Source organism: Salmo trutta, chromosome 14 (assembly GCF_901001165.1).
Source record: "Salmo trutta chromosome 14, fSalTru1.1, whole genome shotgun sequence".
NCBI classification, from domain to species: domain Eukaryota; kingdom Metazoa; phylum Chordata; class Actinopteri; order Salmoniformes; family Salmonidae; genus Salmo; species Salmo trutta.
Window position 1 is genome coordinate 65,400,108 of NC_042970.1, and position 20,839 is coordinate 65,420,946.

At 46.9% G+C, this 20,839-nt stretch overlaps 1 protein-coding gene across 6 annotated transcripts in view; it reads left to right on the plus strand.

Moving 5' to 3' along the window:
• Nucleotides 1-20,839, plus strand: part of rptor (regulatory associated protein of MTOR, complex 1) — a 199,409-nt gene that overhangs the window by 144,036 nt on the left and 34,534 nt on the right. For 4 of the 6 annotated variants that reach the window (XM_029776869.1, XM_029776872.1, XM_029776870.1 and 1 more), the window contains exons 18-24: nucleotides 512-652; nucleotides 820-940; nucleotides 1,209-1,349; nucleotides 5,083-5,238; nucleotides 13,844-13,962; nucleotides 20,259-20,389; nucleotides 20,611-20,803. In XM_029776869.1, coding sequence (XP_029632729.1) covers nucleotides 512-652; nucleotides 820-940; nucleotides 1,209-1,349; nucleotides 5,083-5,238; nucleotides 13,844-13,962; nucleotides 20,259-20,389; nucleotides 20,611-20,803 — 1,002 coding nt within the window. The remainder of the gene's footprint in view (nucleotides 1-511; nucleotides 653-819; nucleotides 941-1,208; nucleotides 1,350-5,082; nucleotides 5,239-13,843; nucleotides 13,963-20,258; nucleotides 20,390-20,610; nucleotides 20,804-20,839) is intronic. The other 2 variants (XM_029776871.1, XM_029776874.1) reach the window with 1 other exon arrangement.

A 20,839-nucleotide genomic window follows, 5' to 3' on the forward strand; every position in this document is an offset into this window, starting at 1 on the left:
TTTCAGCTGAGGCCTGTTGGGGGGATTTCTCAAGAGGAGATGCATATTTACTCTATGCAATACACACACACACACACACACACACACACACACACTGGGCCCGGTTTTAGTTAGTTTTGCATATGACAGGCACTGCACTGAGAGATACTTAGAGAATGAACAATAGATTATGTGGACCGGCACTTCCTTTGTGGTTACCTGGGGCGATTATTGATAACAATTTAGAAGTAGGAGTTATTGTTATTTAGCTTACACAGTTAATTAGTGTGATGGGGGGTATTGCGTGACCAATGGTAAATTATTATTTTCAGCCACCATTGATCTTCTCGGTAAATATGGCTGCATTAGAAATGAGAGGATTAAGGAGTAAGTATTAGTATTGATTCCCCTTTTTAAAAAGCAGCACCAAAGCAATCTAACCAATGACTGACCAATGACTTGGTCTGGAACCAACCAGGAAGTAACTAGGGAGTGTATTCTCTTGGTACCAAACTATCACCGGTCTCCTCAGGTGCGCTGTGCGGCGGTGTTTGCCCTGGGGACGTTTGTGGGCAACTCAGCTGAGCGGACGGACCACTCTACGACCATCGACCACAACGTGGCCATGATGCTGGCACAGCTCATCAACGACGGCAGCCCTGTGGTCCGCAAGGTGGGCCCGTACACACACTCGTTTTTTTCTCTCACCTCACTATTTCCAATGTTCTTGCTGAGGTCGTTGACTGATGTTTACTGTGGGCCATGGGCTGTGGTTGACTAGGTTTTGACCGTGTGTGTGTTGGGTTCTGGTTGACTGTGTGGTGGCGGTGTGTTCTTCAGGAGCTGGTGGTGGCTCTGAGTCACCTGGTGGTTCAGTACGAGAGTAACTTCTGCACCGTGGCCCTGCAGTTCATGGAGGAGGAGAAGAACTACCCTGTACCCTCACCTGCCAACACCTTAGGTACACACACACACCACATACACTCACTTCCAACCTCTGTCATAATCATTACAGTAGGAAGTCATTGATATGTATTGTTGTAAAGCACACTGGTCCACTCAGACTTGTCCCAGAGACTAACTACTGAACATGTGAAATGGGGTTTAGGGATCTGAGGGAGTTTGAATAAAATATGCAGCATGTCTCATATTGACTGTCATGTCGCTACTGTATTCCATTTAGTGCCAAATGGGTTAATTGACCTTCCCCTGTGTGTGCCTGTGTACAGAGCCCGGTAACCTGACTCCAGTGCGCGACAGCCCGGCCATCCCGCGGCTGCGTTCAGTCAACTCCTACACCAACATCAGAGCTGCCACCACCGCACGCAACCTCAACAAGAGCCTGCAGAACCTCAACCTCAACGAAGAGGGTAGGAGAGAGAGACGGAGAGGATGACATTGAGGCGAGGGCGAGAGAGAGAGAGAGAGAACTGAAAAAAGAGACATGGAGAGATAAATGTGGTTATATACTGTGAAGGAGGGAGATGGAGAGATAAATGTGGTTATATACTGTGAAGGAGGGAGATGGAGAGATAAATGTGGTTATATACTGTGAAGGAGGGAGATGGAGAGATAAATGTGGTTATATACTGTGAAGGAGGGAGATGGAGAGAAATGTGGTTATATACTGTGAAGGAGGGAGATGGAGAGAAATGTGGTTATATACTGTGAAGGAGGGAGATGGAGAGATAAATGTGGTTATATACTGTGAAGGAGGGAGATGGAGAGAAATGTGGTTATATACTGTGAAGGAGGGAGATGGAGAGAAATGTGGTTATATACTGTGAAGGAGGGAGATGGAGAGATAAATGTGGTTATATACTGTGAAGGAGGGAGATGGAGAGAAATGTGGTTATATACTGTGAAGGAGGGAGATGGAGAGAGAAATGTGATTATATACTGTGAAGGAGGGAGATGGAGAGAAAGAAAGCGACTGAAGGGTAGAGACTTTTCTCTCTGACTGCCTCTCTTCTTTCCCAAATAATTACTTGAGGGGATTTGAAGAATCGTCATCATAGTCATGATGGCAAAGTCACAACAGAGAATATAATTCTTCTCGGGCTTACCAAGCTGACGCTAGGGTTTAGCGCGTGTGTGTGGAGGGGGCTGTCTTGCTCTGCTTGCGCACACACACACAAAACACACACAGTTTTGAGAGCCTATGTCCATCATACACCCACAGCATTAATGGAGGATTACACTCTTGACCCTCTCTCAGCCCCCGCTGTACTGACTGACTCAGGTGTCAGCTCATTCTTGCTGAAGCTCCTGTCAACACAGCCACAAGGCAATATAGCCATGCTGAGTAATACTAGCCGCTAGCACGTTAGCTTACCGCTTACAGCCTCTCTGAATCCACATCGTCCACTCATTCTAACTGGCAGCGGTGCTTGTCACCAACAACCATGACAAACCTTTTAGCCTGCCTTGCCTACTCCCAATCCCCATCTCAATATGCACTCCGTCACAGGGATATATGGCGGCCATTTTGTGAGTCAGACGATGATAATGGGAAGTTGTGTAGAGTTATAGAGTGTGATGACTCGGGCAGACAGTTAGAATAGGCTGGGGAGATTGAATGGAAGGTCCAGTCAGTAGATTGTAATTTCTAGTTTTCTAGCTAGAGGCAGATGGGGGGGGGGGGGCTAGTAAAAAGTTGACACTTCACTTTACCTTCAGACACACAAAATCAAACAATCAGAACAGAACAAGTACTTTATTTTCATGCTCCATTTGATACTGTTCCATATGCGTTACTTCAGGGTATAGTTATTCTGGTATAATGTGATATATTTCAGGGTATAGTTATTCTGGTATAATGTGGTAGATTTCAGGGTATAGTGATTCTGGTATAATGTGGTAGATTTCAGGGTATAGTGATTCTGGTATAATGTGGTAGATTTCAGGGTATAGTTATTCTGGTATAATGTGATATATTTCAGGGTATAGTTATTTTTGGTATAATGTGGTATATTTCAGGGTATAGTTATTCTGGTATAATGTGATATACACTGCTCAAAAAAATAAAGGGAACACTTAAACAACACAATGTAACTCCAAGTCAATCACACTTCTGTGAAATCAAACTGTCCACTTAAAAAGCAACACTGACAATAAATTTCACATGCTGTTGTGCAAATGGAATAGACAACAGGTGGAAATTATAGGCAATTAGCAAGACACCCCCAATAAAGGAGTGGTTCTGCAGGTGGTGACCACAGACCATTTCGCAGTTCCTATGCTTCCTGGCTGATGTTTAGGTCACTTTTGAATGCTGGCGGTGATTTCACTCTATTGGTAGCATGAGACGGAGTCTACAACCCACACAAGTGGCTCAGGTAGTGCAGCTCATCCAGGATGGCACATCAATGCGAGCTGTGGCAAGAAGGTTTGCTGTGTCTGTCAGCGTAGTGTCCAGAGCATGGAGGCGCTACCAGGAGACAGGCCAGTACATCAGGAGACGTGGAGGAGGCCGTAGGAGGGCAACAACCCAGCAGCAGGACCGCTACCTCCGTCTTTGTGCAAGGAGGAGCAGGAGGAGCACTGCCAGAGCCCTGCAAAATGACCTCCAGCAGGCCACATGTGCTTGTGTCTGCTCAAACGGTCAGAAACAGACTCCATGAGGGTGGTATGAGGGCCCAACGTCCACAGGTGGGGGTTGTGCTTACAGCCCAACACCGTGCAGGACGTTTGGTATTTGCCAGAGAACACCAAGATTGGCAAATTCGCCGCTGGCGCCCTGTGCTCTTCACAGATGAAAGCAGGTTCACACTGAGCACATGTGACAGATGTGACAGAGTCTGGAGACGCCGTGGAGAACGTTCTGCTGCCTGCAACATCCTCCAGCATGACCGGTTTGGCGGTGGGTCAGTCATGGTGTGGGGTGGCATTTCTTTGGGGGGCCGGACAGCCCTCCATGTGCACGCCAGAGGTAGCCTGACTGCCATTAGGTACCGAGATGAGATCCTCAGACCCCTTGTGAGACCATATGCTGGTGCGGTTGGCCCTGGGTTCCTCCTAATGCAAGACAATGCTAGACATGTGGCTGGAGTGTGTCAGCAGTTCCTGCAAGAGGAAGGCATTGATGCTATGGACTGGCCCGCCCGTTCCCCAGACCTGAATCCAATTGAGCACATCTGGGACATCATGTCTCGCTCCATCCACCAACGCCACGTTGCACCACAGACTGTCCAGGAGTTGGCGGATGCTTTAGTCCAGGTCTGGGAGGAGATCCCTCAGGAGACCATCCGCCACCTCATCAGGAGCATGCCCAGGCGTTGTAGGGAGGTCATACAGGCACGTGGAGGCCACACACACTACTGAGCCTCATTTTGACTTGTTTTAAGGACATTACATCAAAGTTGGATCAGCCTGTAGTGTAGTTTTCCACTTTAATTTTGAGTATGACTCCAAATCCAGACCTCCATGGGTTGATAAATTGGATTTCCATTGATTATTTTTGTGTGATTTTGTTGTCAGCACATTCAACTATGTAAAGAAAAAAGTATTTAATAAGATTATTTCTTTCATTCAGATCTAGAATGTGTTGTTTAAGTGTTCCCTTTATTTTTTTGGGCAGTATATTTCAGGGTATAGTTATTCTGGTATAATGTGGTATAGTTATTTTGGTATAATGTGGTAGATTTCAGGGTATAGTTATTCTGGTATAATGTGGTATATTTCAGGGTATAGTGATTCTGGTATAATGTGGTATATTTCAGGGTATTGTTATTCTGGTAAAATGTGGTATATTTCAGGGTATAGTTATTCTGGTAAAATGTGGTATATTTCAGGGTATAGTTATTCTGGTATAATGTGGTAGATTTCAGGGTATAGTTATTCTGGTATAATGTGGTAGATTTCAGGGTATAGTGATTCTGGTATAATGTGGTAGATTTCAGGGTATTGTGATTGTGGTATAATGTGATATATTTCAGGATATTGTTATTCTGGTATAATGTGGTATATTTCAAGGTATAGTGATTCTGGTATAATATGGTATATTTCAGGGTATAATTATTCTGGTATAATATAGTATTTTTCAGGATATAGTGATTATGTTGTGTAACTACTGTTGTGTAACTACTGTTGTGTAATGTGTAGGTGGTCCGGTGGCGTTCTCTCCAGGTAACCTGAGCACCAGCAGCAGTGCCAGCAGCACCCTGGGTAGCCCTGACAACGACGAGTACATCCTCTCCTTTGAGACCATCGACAAGATGAGACGAGTCTCCTCCTACTCCTCCCTCAACTCCCTCATAGGTAGAGAAAACTACTAACCCACATAACCCTTACTGTTGACCTACACAACCCTTACTACTGACCTATGCTACCCTTACTACTGACCTATGCTACCCTTACTACTGACCTACGCTACCCTTACCCCTGACCTACGCTATCCTTACGCCTGACCTACGCTACCCTTACCCCTGACCTACTCTACCCTTAACCCTGACCTACGCTACCCTTAACCCTGACCTACGCTACCCTTACCCCTGACCTACGCTACCCTTACCCCTGACCTACGCTACCCTTACCGCTGACCTACGCTACCCTTACCCCTGACCTACGCTACCCTTACCCCTGACCTACGCTACCCTTACCGCTGACCTACGCTACCCTTACCGCTGACCTACACTACCCTTACCGCTGACCTACGCTACCCTTACCGCTGACCTACGCTACCCTTACCGCTGACCTACGCTACCCTTACCCCTGACCTACGCTACCCTTACCCCTGACCTACGCTACCCTTACCCCTGACCTACGCTACCCTTACCCCTGACCTACGCTACCCTTACCCACGCTACCCTTACCCCTGACCTACGCTACCCTTACCCACGCTACCCTTACCCCTGACCTACGCTACCCTTACCGCTGACCTTCGCTACCCTTACCGCTGACCTACGCTACCCTTACCCCTGACCTACGCTACCCTTACCCACGCTACCCTTACCCCTGACCTACGCTACCCTTACCCACGCTACCCTTACCCCTGACCTACGCTACCCTTACCCACGCTACCCTTACCCCTGACCTACGCTACCCTGACCTACGCTACCCTTACCCCTGACCTACGCTACCCTTACCCCTGACCTACGCTACCCTTACCCCTGACCTACGCTACCTACCCTGACCTACGCTACCCTTACCGCTGACCTACGCTACCCTTACCCCTGACCTACGCTACCCTTACCCCTGACCTACGCACCCCTTACCCCTGACCTACGCTACCCTTACCCCTGACCTACGCTACCCTTACCCACGCTACCCTTACCCCTGACCTACGCTACCCTTACCCACGCTACCCTTACCGCTGACCTTCGCTACCCTTACCGCTGACCTTCGCTACCCTTACCGCTGACCTACGCTACCCTTACCCCTGACCTACGCTACCCTTACCCACGCTACCCTTACCCCTGACCTACGCTACCCTTACCCACGCTACCCTTACCCCTGACCTACGCTACCCTTACCTACGCTACCCTTACCCCTGACCTACGCTACCCTTACCGCTGACCTACGCTACCCTTACCGCTGACCTACGCTACCCTTACCCCTGACCTACGCTACCCTTACCCCTGACCTACGCTACCCTTACCCTGACCTACGCTACCCTTACCCACGCTACCCTTACCCCTGACCTACGCTACCCTTACCCACGCTACCCTTACCCCTGACCTACGCTACCCTTACCGCTGACCTTCGCTACCCTTACCGCTGACCTACGCTACCCTTACCCCTGACCTACGCTACCCTTACCCACGCTACCCTTACCCCTGACCTACGCTACCCTTACCCACGCTACCCTTACCCCTGACCTACGCTACCCTTACCCACGCTACCCTTACCCCTGACCTACGCTACCCTTACCCCTGACCTACGCTACCCTTACCCCTGACCTACGCTACCCTTACCCCTGACCTACGCTACCCTTACCCCTGACCTACGCTACCCTTACCCCTGACCTACGCTACCCTTACCACTGACCTACGCTACCCTTACCCCTGACCTACGCTACCCTTACCCCTGACCTACGCTACCCTTACCCCTGACCTACGCTACCCTTACCCCTGACCTACGCTACCCTTACCCCTGACCTACGCTACCCTTACCCCTGACCTACGCTACCCTTACCCCTGACCTACGCTACCCTTACCCCTGACCTACGCTACCCTTACCCCTGACCTACGCTACCCTTACCCCTGACCTACGCTACCCTTACCCACGCTACGCTACCCTTACCCACGCTACCCTTACCCTGACCTACGCTACCCTTACCACTGACCTACGCGACCCTTACCCCTGACCTACGCTACCCTTACCACTGACCTACGCTACCCTTATCCCTGACCTACGCTACCCTTATCCCTGACCTACGCTACCCTTACCGCTGACCTACGCTACCCTTACCGCTGACCTACGCTACCCTTACCGCTGACCTACGCTACCCTTACCCCTGACCTACGTTACCCTTACCCCTGACCTACGCTACCCTTATCCCTGACCTACGCTACCCTTATCCCTGACCTACGCTACCCTTACCACTGACCTACGCGACCCTTACCCCTGACCTACGCTACCCTTACCACTGACCTACGCTACCCTTATCCCTGACCTACGCTACCCTTACCGCTGACCTACGCTACCCTTACCCCTGACCTACGCTACCCTTACCCCTGACCTACGCTACCCTTACCCACGCTACCCTTACCCCTGACCTACGCTACCCTTACCACTGACCTACGCGACCCTTACCCCTGACTTACGCTACCCTTACCCCTGACTTACGCTACCCTTACCCCTGACCTACGCTACCCTTACCCCTGACTTACGCTACCCTTACCGCTGACCTACGCTACCCTTACCGCTGACCTACGCTACCCTTACCCCTGACCTACGCTACCCTTACCCACGCTACCCTTACCCCTGACCTACGCTACCCTTACCACTGACCTACGCGACCCTTACCCCTGACTTACGCTACCCTTACCCCTGACTTACGCTACCCTTACCCCTGACCTACGCTACCCTTACCCCTGACTTACGCTACCCTTACCGCTGACCTACGCTACCCTTACCGCTGACCTACGCTACCCTTACCCCTGACCTATGCTACCCTTACCCCTGACCTACGCTACCCTTACCCCTGACCTACGCTACCCTTACCACTCTAATCTTACAATGCTACTCCTTTCCTTCCTCCTCTCCTCCTTTATTCCAACTCACCTCTTGTTCCTCTCAGTAGTAAGGGGTTGTAGTAACTACCACTTAAGTCAAATGTTCACTTAGTCATGTATTGATGTCAATGGGAGACTAAGTAAAAATATGACTTAAGTAGAAGTTACAATTTGCCCCTTTCAGGGCTCCAGACTAACATTTTAGTCTGGTCGCACTGGTGCCACTAACTTTTTAAGTTGGTGGAACAAGCCCATGATTTGGTCGCACCGTTCTTTTTCAAGGCTTCAAGCAATATAACACAAATAGTAATCACCTTATATGTTACTGTTAAAATAGGGTTCCAGAATGACTTCTTTTGTTCAATAGAGATTAATTTGCCTAAATCTTTTTTTGCGTTAATATCAAAGGCAAATGTATTTGGGGATCAAACTAAAAAAACATTAGCTGAATTGCTAACACTAAATATAATACTCACTGTTAGTAGTCCATGTATTAATCTGAATGTAATGTCCTAAAGAAACGTTGCAGTTTGTAGCCTACTACCCTATGCACTAGCAATGGCTGATGCACATTTCAAGCACTCTGTATATCTCAAAGCCAAATATACTGAACAAAAATATAAACGCAGCAGGCAACAATTTCAACTATTTTACTGAGTTAGTTCATATAAGGAAATCACTCAATCAAAATAAATTCATTAGGCCCTAATCTATGGATTTCACATGACAGGGCAGGGACACAGCCATGGGTGGGCCTGGGAGTGCATAGGCCCACCCACTTGGGAGCCAGGCCCAGCCAATCAGAATGAGTTTTTCCACACACAAGGGCTTTATTGCAGACAGAAATTATCCTCAGTATCATCAGCTGTCCCGGTGGTTGGTCTCACAATCTCACAGGTGAAGAAGCCGGATGTGGAGGTCCTGGGATGGTGTGGTTACACGTGTTGTGAGGCTTGTTGGACATACTGCCAAATCCTCTAAAAATGATGTTGGAGGCTGCTTATGGTAGAGAAACGAACATAAAATTATCTGAGAACAGCTCTGGTGGACATTCCTGCAGTCAGCATGACAATTGCACACTCCCTCAAAACTTGAGACATCTGTGGTATTGTGTTGTGTGACAGAACTGCACATTTTAGTGGCCTTTTATTGTCCCCAGCACAAGGTGCACCTGTGTAATGATCATGCTGTTTAATCAGCTTGTTGATATGCCACACCCGTTAGGTGGATGGATTATCTTGCCAAAGGAGAAATGCTCACTAACAGGGATGTGAACAAATTTGTGCACAACATTTGAGAGAAATAAGCTTTTGGTGCATATGGAACATTTCTGGGATCTTTTATTTCAGTTCATGAAACATGGGACCAACACTTTACATGTTGAGATTAAATTTTTGTTCAGTGTAAAATATCTTGGTTGTAAAATATTTGCTGTTGAGAAAAAAAGTATACCCCAGGAAGCTGAGAACATCCTCTCTTCAACAGTTGTTGTTTCCCACAGTTGGATTTTTAAATGTTATACAATCAGAACCCTTTTTTTCGGGGGGAGAGCGTGCGCCTCGCGCGTCACAGCAGGCACCAGCGAAACAGTTACAGGAATCTTGAGCATAATGCACTTTACTGTTTGACCAAATCTTGGTTTTAGCCGGCAGAAAAATTGGACGTTTTGAAACTTGAGTGAGTTGACCTTGTAATGAATGTTCAGCTCGTGCCGATGCAACCAATACATTTTTTTGAGCCCTGCCTTCCTATACTTTTCCCTTTCTCCTGCTTCAACTCCCTCTTACCCGTAGGAAAGACTTGTTCTCAACCTACCATCCTCTACTGTTCAACTCAAGAGGGTGCCCCTGGCTCCAAAAGACTGAGTGCTTTTCTTGGTTTCACTGAGGGCTGGCCCCGCTCTGTTTCCCCTATGCTGTGGTGATTGGCAGAGGCCTTGATGCGTCCTGACAATCAGTTTGTGTGTGTGGAGAAAAAGCATTAACTCACCAACAACACAAAGGAGGGGGAGAGAGATGGGGAGAGAGATGGGGATTCCCTACCTTCTGTTGCCAGTTTGAGAAATGCCCACTTCACACACCAACTGCCCTTGTATTTGACAAAGTACTCCAAAACAGTGGTTCCCAACTCCAGCCCCCCAAAAAGTACATATTTTTGTTGTTGTAGCCCCGGACAAACTCGCCTGATTCAACTCATTAAGGGCCTGATGATTAGTTGACAAGTTGAGTCAGGTGTGTTGTTTGGGCTACAATGAAAATGTGTACTGTTGGTGTAGAGGAGGACCAGAGTTGGGAAACACTGCTCCAAAATACGAGGACACGGCTACAACGCACACACACACACACACACACACACACACACACACACACACACACACACACACACACACACACACACGGGTGGCGTGAGACGAGTACTAAGTACACTACACACGCATCCCCACTTCCTTAAATCCCTCAAGTGCACCACTGACCCATGGGAACACACTGCTGCGTTAACTCGGATTCATCAAATAATCCAGTCTTAATCAACTCCCACAGGATGCCCTGATTGGCCAAGTCCAACACAGCCACATCTATGGGTCTTTTCAGGACACAGTGGCATGCGCTTTACCATTGAAGTCTGACAAATAAATGACCAGGAAATGGATATCAAATATATTTTTGTATATAAAATAAAATAAAAAATGCACATTCTGGTAGACGTTTCTGTCGCTACCCTTTTAACCGGTACGTTTAGCGTTCATTCAGCCTCTATCTAAACCCTTCCCGAGCTGCACTGGGGTCCCTAACACCATCATGGGGTCTGATTCATTCTAAACAGGTTGAGTATGAAATTGGCCCCTCGCCCCCAATTATGCACTGTGTCCAGTTTAGCATCTTACCATAGAATAGTATCAGTAATTCTATTTCCATTGTCCTTACCTCCCTATGTGCTTGATTCTGACCCAGCTAGCAGCTCATGACATGGCATGCATAAACAAACACCATGGGGCTGTACCATAGAGGGTTTACCGTAGTGCTGACTCGATGCCAAAACATTTAGATATGCAACTTGTTTGGAAGCCTAGCCATGTTGCAGGAGCACAATTGGGTTCTGTTAGCTAACACTGGTCAGTCACACACAATATATAATTGATTGGGCAATACCTGGTTGTTGATAGAAGTGCTTTTCGTAAAGGGACAGTTCACTCCCAAATCAACACAACAGATGGCACAGAATATGGACTTACAACTTTGAATTTTGGTTGAGCTACCTCTTTAAGGCCCTGAGAGAGACTAGCGTCCTGTCCAGGGAGTGTACTTGTACAGCAAGCTGCCTCCCGCTACAGAAACAGGAGATTCTATTCCCTCCAGAAAATAACAGTTGGAAACGCTTAGTGAATCTGGCCTTAAAAAGGAAAAGATCTTACACAGCAAAATACCACCCAGAGCACCTACCTACTTTAAGGCGTTCTGATATCCTCCCTGACATTTCTGTTTGGCCACAGCAAGGACTTGGCTCAGCTTCTTCCTGTGTCAGTGCATTTAAGATGCTCATGTTTGATTGAAGGAAATGGGTTATGTACCGTAGCATACAGCAGCTGACCAAGACTTATATTGGATTGGGTGTTAAATATGCATTAACAGATGACCTTTGAGACATTTTTGTTCTGTCTTGTTGGAATACTGCAGGGGAAGCTCCAAATGTAGCTGTTATAGTGAGAAATATCGTTTAGGATTTAACATGGTTGTAAAATTGTGCAGATGTTGCAAAGGTCCTCATACCAGGCCTTGCTGAACACAATCCAGCCTGGAAATGATCTGTAGTCACAGTCTCTCATGTTGAACGGTGTAGGGTGCTGCGGTGATAATGTGTCTATGCCAGTGAAAACTGAAGTATTCCCCTGTTTAAATGGAGGGGAAACAGTATTTCACATTCATCACCAGGGCTGTTTACCGCAGCACCTAATCACATTCATGCCCCCGGGCTAGAACCTAATCACCTCTTTACCTCGTTCTCCCGCTCTCGCTTACACACACTCACTTTTTCCCTTGCTCTCTCTCTTGCCTGATTGCTTGCTTGCTTTCTCGCTCACTCTTTCCCCGTGCTCTCTTTCTCTCTCCTTCTCATGCTTCCGCTCTTGCTTACCCCCCTTGCTATCTCTCTCGCATGTACTCTATCCTCTCTCTTCCCGCTTTCACCCCCCTCTCGGCCCACACTACAATCTGCTGCAGTACTATTAACCAGAGCTCCCGATTTTTGCTGCGACATGTGCCTCCACGCATTTTCACACACAGTGTCTCTATGAAATGCACTGGTTAGCCGCAACAGTTTGTGATAGCCTGCCACTCCTCCCCTCACACGTCCCTCATTCTACAGCCTCTGGAGGAGGATGAGTGTGTCCTGTCTAGGGGTTAAGACAGTGTCCTCTCTTACCCTCAGTATGAAGTGACAACTCCCTAAGGACACTTTTTATTCTGTTCTCTATCTAGAAGTGTGAATTGCTGGGGAGAGGGAGAAGGGCATTAACAGCTGGATACCTTCACTGCCGGCCGTCGAGACGGACAGAAGATTGCATCAGACAGAGGGAGAGAGCATGGAAACTAGAGAGAGGGAGTGCTGTGTTCCTTGCAAAGTGAGAGTCAATGTGCCAGAATAATGAACTAGAAGAAGAGGGGGGCACTCCTAATACAAAGAGAACGGTGACAGGCAGGTTTAGGCCCGGAGCAAAACAAACTGATGTTGACAGCGCCTTCGTGGCCAAGCCCGGTGAGTGACCGTCTCTCTCGAACGCAGCTCAGCGGCACTGCAGTGTTCTGTCAGGTTGAGTGACAGCTTGGAATGAGGGATGACACCGCAGAGAGGACGACAGGAGAGAAAGAAAATGGATAAATAATAGTTGGAGGGGGGAGATAGTCCTGGGTGGGAAGGGAGGGAATATTCGCCAAAGTGAACACACACTTTCTCTCATACACAAACACACACAGACCTGTCGCCCTCGGTAGGTAAAAAAGACAATAGCAGAGCACTTGCTCATTCATATTCCGTATAATGATGACAGTTGGCAGTCATGTTCCTCTCACAATCAGCAATGGTGCAGAAGCCAGCTGCCTTCATTGTGTGTGTTGATTAATGAGTTGCATTACCTGACACGGCGGCCATGTTGGCTCTAGCACCTCAGCAGACGACTGAGTGAAGGAGAAGTGAGACAACGGCCAGTCAGTGTGGATGTGGATGTTTTTAGATGTTAGATTACAGGTGATTAGCATCAATTAAATGTTAGCGTTTGTATGCTATGATGATGATGATGGAGAATTCAGTGGTTGAGTGTGATCGCTAAGCATGTTGTGTTTGTGCGAGAGAGAGAGATTGTTGAGTGTTTATGGAAATCATGCTGTGTGCGTACAAGGGGAAAAATGAGATGGTGAGAAGGTTGGCTCTCTTATTGATGGTTGCTAATCAAATATTGATGCTAATCATGCTGTGTTTACGTGCTTGTTGAGAATGGGAGACAGAATGTAGATGTTTGCTAATGTATATTGATGGTGTTCACTGTGTTGGGTCATTATGTGAAATGGTAATTCAGTGTGTGTGTGTACTGATGGTAATTGATGCTGTGTGCCTGTGTGTATTAACGGTAAGTCACGTCTGTGAATGTTGGATAATTATGTATATGGTTAATCATGCTGTGTGTGTCGTTGCAGGGGTGTCGTTCAACAGCGTTTACACACAGATCTGGAGGGTTCTCCTGCACCTGGCGGCCGACCCGTTCCCAGAGGTGTCCGACCTGGCCATGAAGGTCCTCAACAGCATCGCCTACAAGGTACTAAACATACACACTGTTCTCTCTCCTTCTGCTGTGTGTCTGTTTGGTTTTCTTTAGGTGTGTGTTATGCGTTGAAAAGGTCATGTAGTTTCATACACACACACTCTTGTTCTTACACACACTCTCTCTCCCTCTTCCCTGGCATTTTCCCCACCTCGAGACCATTACTTTTGTGCAAATGCAATTAAGGCGAAACGACTCCCCCAGGCCAGTCACTGCAGAGAGGAGAAGCCTGCCGTTACTTAAGGAGGTGTAATAACCACTGTTGGCCCCTCGCGCTGGAGAGAGCCCCCTTGTATTTCCTGCTGCTGACACCATCAGTTCCTCGCAGTCCCCAGAGCTGTTCGTCTCAGCTTTAGGGCTTCCCACTGAAGCCCCGTAAAAAACAACAGGACTTATTAGATATTAAATTGCAACAGACTCTAATGTATGAGGCACTGCAACAGACTCTAATGTATGAGGCACTGCAACAGACTCTAATGTATGAGGCACTGCAACAGACTCTAATGTATGAGGCACTGCAACAGACTCTAATGTATGAGGCACTGCAACAGACTCTAATGTATGAGGCACTGCAACAGACTCTAATGTATGAGGCACTGCAACAGACTCTAATGTATGAGGCACTGCAACAGACTCTAATGTATGGAACACTGCAAGAGACTTTAATGTATGAAACATTGCAAGAGAATAATGTATGAAACATTGCAATAGACTAATGTATGATGCTGCAGTAGTTTTTTTAAATATACATTATGGGCTACTGCTGCAGTCTCAGTTCCTCGCAGTCCCCAGATCTGTTCATCTCAGTTTTAGGGCTTCCCACTGAAGCCCTGTAAAAAACAACAGGACTTATTAGATATTACATTGCAACAGACTCTAATGTATGAGGCACTGCAACAGACTCTAATGTATGAAACGTTGCAATAGACTGTAATATATGATGCTGCAGTATTTAAAACAATATACAATATGGGCCACTGCTGCAGTCTCAGGGAAGGGCATTTGACCATGATAACATCGTGGCTTGTAAATGTATAATCTCCGGTGTACTCACTCTTTCTCCTCAACACAATCCACAGTCCTGTGCAACTCTTCTCTGAGACAGAAACAGGGGGAAGCCCAGGTGTAAATCCCTGTGAATCTCTGGATGTGTCCCAAAATGTCCCCCTATTGAAGTAGTGCACTACGTAGGGAATAGGGTGCCATTGGGGATGCAACTCTCTCTCGGTTGTTTCCTGCTCTTTTGATCCATCTGTAGATGAACTTGGGAGTAACTATCATCTCTCTATTGCAGTGGTGTTTCATCTCCCAAAGGTTTTCTTTCCTACTGTAAGATGATTTTAGGAGGATTTTCTTTTATCAGCCCCCCCCCACCATCGCTCCCGAGGTTTAAATTGACTGATTTAACCTGTAAATGATCGTTGCCGTGGAGTTGGTTTTCTCTAACAACTTACCTGGTGAAATGAAAGTTAATGAACAAGCAATGAGATGGAGAAGACTTAAATTGTCTCTGTGATGTTAGACACACACAAACAAATATTGGACTGTAAATTGTGCCTTCCTGTATGCTTACGCAACACATTCTATTCCACTGAGCCATTGACTTTATGTTCATATTCTTATCGTAATTTCTTATTGTTGCATTGTCGGGAAAGAACCTGCAAGTCAGCATTTCAATGGAGGCTGTATACAATGTGTATCCTGTTCATGCGACCTAATAAAACTTGAGACCTCAACCTTACTCCCCTCAACAAGAGAAACCCATCTCATACGGAAGCAGGGATTATCTACTAGTCACTTACCTAGTCCTCACACACTCTTCACCCTGGCAACACTTCAAAGGGAAGAACAAAGAGGGTCTACCCACACAGACACACACACACTTAAAAACAAGTGTCAATCCAGGTATTCGGTGTCTCGCGCTAAACGCAATATTGACTGGAGTGTGTAACAGTTTGGTGCAGCCCACGTCTGTTAAAGCCAGGGCTCTCGACATCCTTCCCTTGACAAGCAGAGAAATGCTCTCATTGGTTTAAGTGTCCAACCGAGCAAATCCAATTGTGTTTTAATTAGGATTTTTAGCGCATAGTTGCCAGGTGCCAAGGAGGATGGAAGTGTGAAACACATGCAGCTTCTTTGTTCTCCAAATTAACATTGTAGTGCATTTTTCTTGGGGGGGAAAGGGGCATACCTAGTCAGTGGTACAACTGAATGCCTTCAACTGAAATGTGTCTAACGCATTTAACTCAATCAGAGGGTTGCGGAGGACTGCCTTTATCGACATCCACATCTTCGGCGCCCGGGGAACGAACAGTGGCTTAACTGCCTTGCTCAGGGGCAGAACGACAGCTTTTTATCTTGTCAGCTCAGGGATTTGATCCAGCAACCTTTCGGTTACTGGCCCAACACTCTAACCACTAGGCTACCTGCCGCCCCTTAAGAGGTTTAAGCCTAAAGGTTAACTGGCTCTTTTTTTTGTATGTGGTCCGTACTTTGATGATAAGATTGAAGTAGAATTTGTAAGCGAGTCTGTGCTATTCTCTCACTCTAACATCAGTTGTCCCAGTGCATTGTGGGTGAATGTTAGCCTGCAACAGGGTTTCTTATTGCACAAGTTCAGGTAGGTCCCTTCCCGTTTCAGCCTGTTTGCTTCTGTTTGGTTCCTAGTGAATGCCCCTTTTTGGTTTTCTCTTGTGCCAACTCCTATAGACCAACCGTACGAGTTAGCGAGAGAGCACAAACTGATCTGGGACCAGGCTTGATGAATGTCTCTTGCACATTCGGGGAGACACTGGTAGAAAAAGCTCTAAAACCCACTGCATGAGATCATGACCTATCCACTCTTCTCAATCCACAATCTCTGGGCCTTAGTGCCTTACTCAGCAGAAAATCACCGCTCTCACTTCCACAATCCCTCCCCCTCGGTACTGCCTCCATCAATCAGATTGCTTCTTGCATCAGACCACATCCCCTTCCAACCAATCACACCTCAGATTGAGGCTGCTTCATGGGGCTTTTATCGTTGATCAGGGAGGTGTTCTGTACTTGTGTGCGCCCACAGAACATTTAAATCCTCCCTTTTGAATAATTCAACACTCACAAGTATAGAGATACTGGCTGATTGCGTCCCAAATGGTACCCTACACAGTGCACTACTTTTCACCAGGGCCCAGTAGTGCACCAAATAGGGAATAGGGTGCCATTTGGGACCTAGATGCTGTTAACTTTGTCTGCTGCAGAAGCAGTTGGGTTTCAAGTCTCCTGGCCCGCCGGGAAGCCCCTTGTGATAACAGGGTTTATATACTCTTCAGTATCTCTCTAGCTGTGTGTATTTTGTTAGCATGGCTTTAGGATGTGATGAATAAGCGGGGGGGTGACAGGATGTTCCACAGCACCGCGTTGGCGTCCCTGTTGAGTGCACCGGTGGTGGAACTGGACGCGTCTGTTCGAACGAACAACTCAACAGAATACAATTATGCAACAATATGTCATGTTTTGCATACATTACGTTAGGAAGCGTTGTCCATGGCGAAGATGACTATGTACACACTGGTGGTGGAACGAGTTGGTTTGAACCAGCCAGGCACTTAATGCCTTGCAATTATGGGACACAATTCCGCAGCAATTGTATGTAATGTTTTGCGTCCATTATGCCGGGAAACGTTGCCTATTGGGGAACGATACGCATGTTGTTTTCCATGCGTCGATGATGACTATGCACCAATGGTGGAACGCACTGGTTCGAACCAAGCACTTTATACCATACAGTTATGGGACACAATTACTCAACAATTGTATGTTTTGCATACAGGAAGCTTAGTTGTCTACCATGCAATAATCCTGATGACTGTATGTTGGGAAATGACAGACCGGTTATTCAATTTCTTACGCTGTCAGACTGACTTCACCAGCTCTTACTGATTGTGATAAAATGACAAGTTTCACATCTTCCTCCTTTTTTCATTTATTTATTTTTATTTCACCTTTATTTAACCAGGTAGGCAAGTTGAGAACAAGTTCTCATTTACAACTGCGACCTGGCCAAGATAAAGCAAAGCAGTTCGACACATACAACAACACAGAGTTACACATGGAGTAAAACAAACATACAGTCAATAATACAGTAGAAAAATAAGTCTATATACAATGTGAGCAAATGAGGTGAGATAAGGGAGGTAAAGGCAAAAAAGGCCATGGTGGCAAAGTAAATACAATATAGCAAGTAAAACACTGGAATGGTAGATTTGCAGTGGAAGAAAGTGCAAAGTAGAAATAGAAATAATGGGGTGCAAAGGAGCAAAATAAATAAATACAGTAGGGGAAGAGGTAGTTGTTTGGGCTAAATTATAGATGGGCTATGTACAGGTGCAGTAATCAGTGAGCTGCTCTGACAGCTGGTGCTTAAAGCTAGTGAGGGAGATAAGTGTTTCCAGTTTCAGAGATTTTTGTAGTTCGTTCCAGTCATTGGCAGCAGAGAACTGGAAGGAGAGACGGCCAAAGGAGGAATTGGCTTTGGGGGTGACCAGAGAGATATACCTGCTGGAGCGTGTGCTACAGGTGGGTGCTGCTACGGTCACCAGTGAGCTGAGATAAGGGGGGACTTTACCTAGCAGGGTTTTGTAGATGACCTGGAGCCAGTGGGTTTGGCGACGAGTATGAAGCGAGGGCCAGCCAACGAGAGAGTACAGGTCGCAGTGGTGGGTAGTATATGGGGCTTTGGTGACAAAACGGATGGCACTGTGATAGACTACATCCAATTTATTGAGTAGAGTGTTGGAGGCTATTTTGCAAATGACATCGCCCAAGTCGAGGATCGGTAGGATGGTCAGTTTTACGAGGGTATGTTTGGCAGCAGGAGTGAAAGATGCTTTGTTGCGAAATAGGATGCCAATTCTAGATTTAACTTTGGATTGGAGATGTTTGATGTGAGTCTGGAAGGAGAGTTTACAGTCTAACCAGACACCTAGGTTTTTGTAGTTGTCCACATATTCTAAGTAAGAACCGTCCAGAGTAGTGATGCTGGACGGGTGGGCAGGTGCGGGCAGCGATCGGTTGAAGAGCATGCATTTAGTTTTACTTGTATTTAAGAGCAGTTGGAGGCCACGGAAGGGGAGTTGTATGGCATTGAAGCTCGTCTGGAGGGTTGATAACACCGTGTCCAAAGAAGGGCCAGAAGTATACAGAATGGTGTCGTCTGCGTAGAGATGGATCAGAGACTCACCAGCAGCTATATTCTCTCTCGTCCTCTTCTTCCTCTTGCTGTGACTGTTTAATAATGATATCTGGACTCTCTTTGTAGAGAGGGAAAGCTATCTCCATTGTTCCTTAGTTGATATGAGCGTGTCGATTTAACACTTAGCGAAGGCTCCCAGTGTGAGAGGAGATCAATTTTACCCTTTGAAGATTTCTGTCTAAGAAGTACTGCTTCTCAGCTCTCTCGCTGTGATTGTGTGTGTGAGATTTTTTCCAAAATGCTTTCTCTGAGTTTGTGTGGTAACTATCATTAGGAACATTGCAGTGTGTTATTTGTTGTGATGGTGATGTGATAATTACTTGTCTTCTCCCACCGTATTCATATTTTACTACTGCAGTTTGAAGCCTCTCAGATTAGTGGCAGCCCATCCATAACGACTGTCATTTCTATGCTTCGTTTTAATGAAGCGCTCGCCTGCAAACACTAGTAATTGATTCTGCCGCAACCCACACACACACACACACACACACACACACGTATAGTAGTAACAAACTCTTAAACCCAAAACACACACACACACACACACACACTACTACTGGTAATTAGCATAGAAATCTAATCAAAAGGCAATTCCAGATGGTAGAATGTGTTTGTTTGCTGGTGTTAACTGGATCTCCTAAAGCAACCAGGTTTTTCTCTCTGCTCAGGCTTTTGTAAACAACTCACTGTTATTCATCAGGTTTCCCTTATTGAGTTTTACTCTCCTCTGGTGAATAGTTGTTACAGTGTATACTGGCGTTGATTCTGTTATTGATGGGTGCAGTACCGGGAGGATTTCAAGGTGTCTGGCGGTTGCTGGTGTTGTATAGATCATTTGTCAAAGGGTAATATGTTGAAATACAGTCGAAGTTCACCCAACTGCTCAAGTTACAGAAGACAGTATAGTAGGTTTCCTTACATAGTATGGTTTAGCCTACTTGCTTATGTTTTATATTACATTAGGCTCTAAATGGCTGTTATCATTCCTCACTTTTTGTACTCCTGCTCTCTCTCTTTCCTCTCCATCTCTCTTCTCCTCCTGTCGCCGGTTTCTCAGGCCCTGTCTCTGTCTCTGTCTCCCCAGGCCACTATGAACGCTCGGCCCCAGAGGATCCTGGACTCTGGCTCTCTCACCCAGTCGGCCCCTGCCAGCCCCACCAGCAAGGGGGCACACATCCACCAGGCAGGGTGAGGACATGCATGTACACCACACACACACACACACACACACACACACGCTCAACTCATATTACACACAATCTTCATATTCTTAACCCTACCAGGATTATTGGCGTAGCAGACACACACACACACACACCACTTTACGTCCACCATCCTCATTTTCTCACCAATGCTCTCCTGCCCCCTACGCTAACCTCCCTCTTCCCCCATATCTGCCTCTCCCCCAGTGGTTCTCCCCCCATGCCCAGTGCCAGCAGCTCCAGTCTGACCAACGAGGTGCCCAAACCCCCGATACGCGGAGGAGAACAGCCCCCCATGCGACCCCCCTACACCCCCACGCTGGGCGGACAGGCCCCCCACTCCCACCAGTTCCCCCGCACGCGCAAGATGTTCGACAAGGGGCCCTCAGGCTCTGAACTGGTACCCTGACATCTTCATTTTCTAGAATCTCATTTC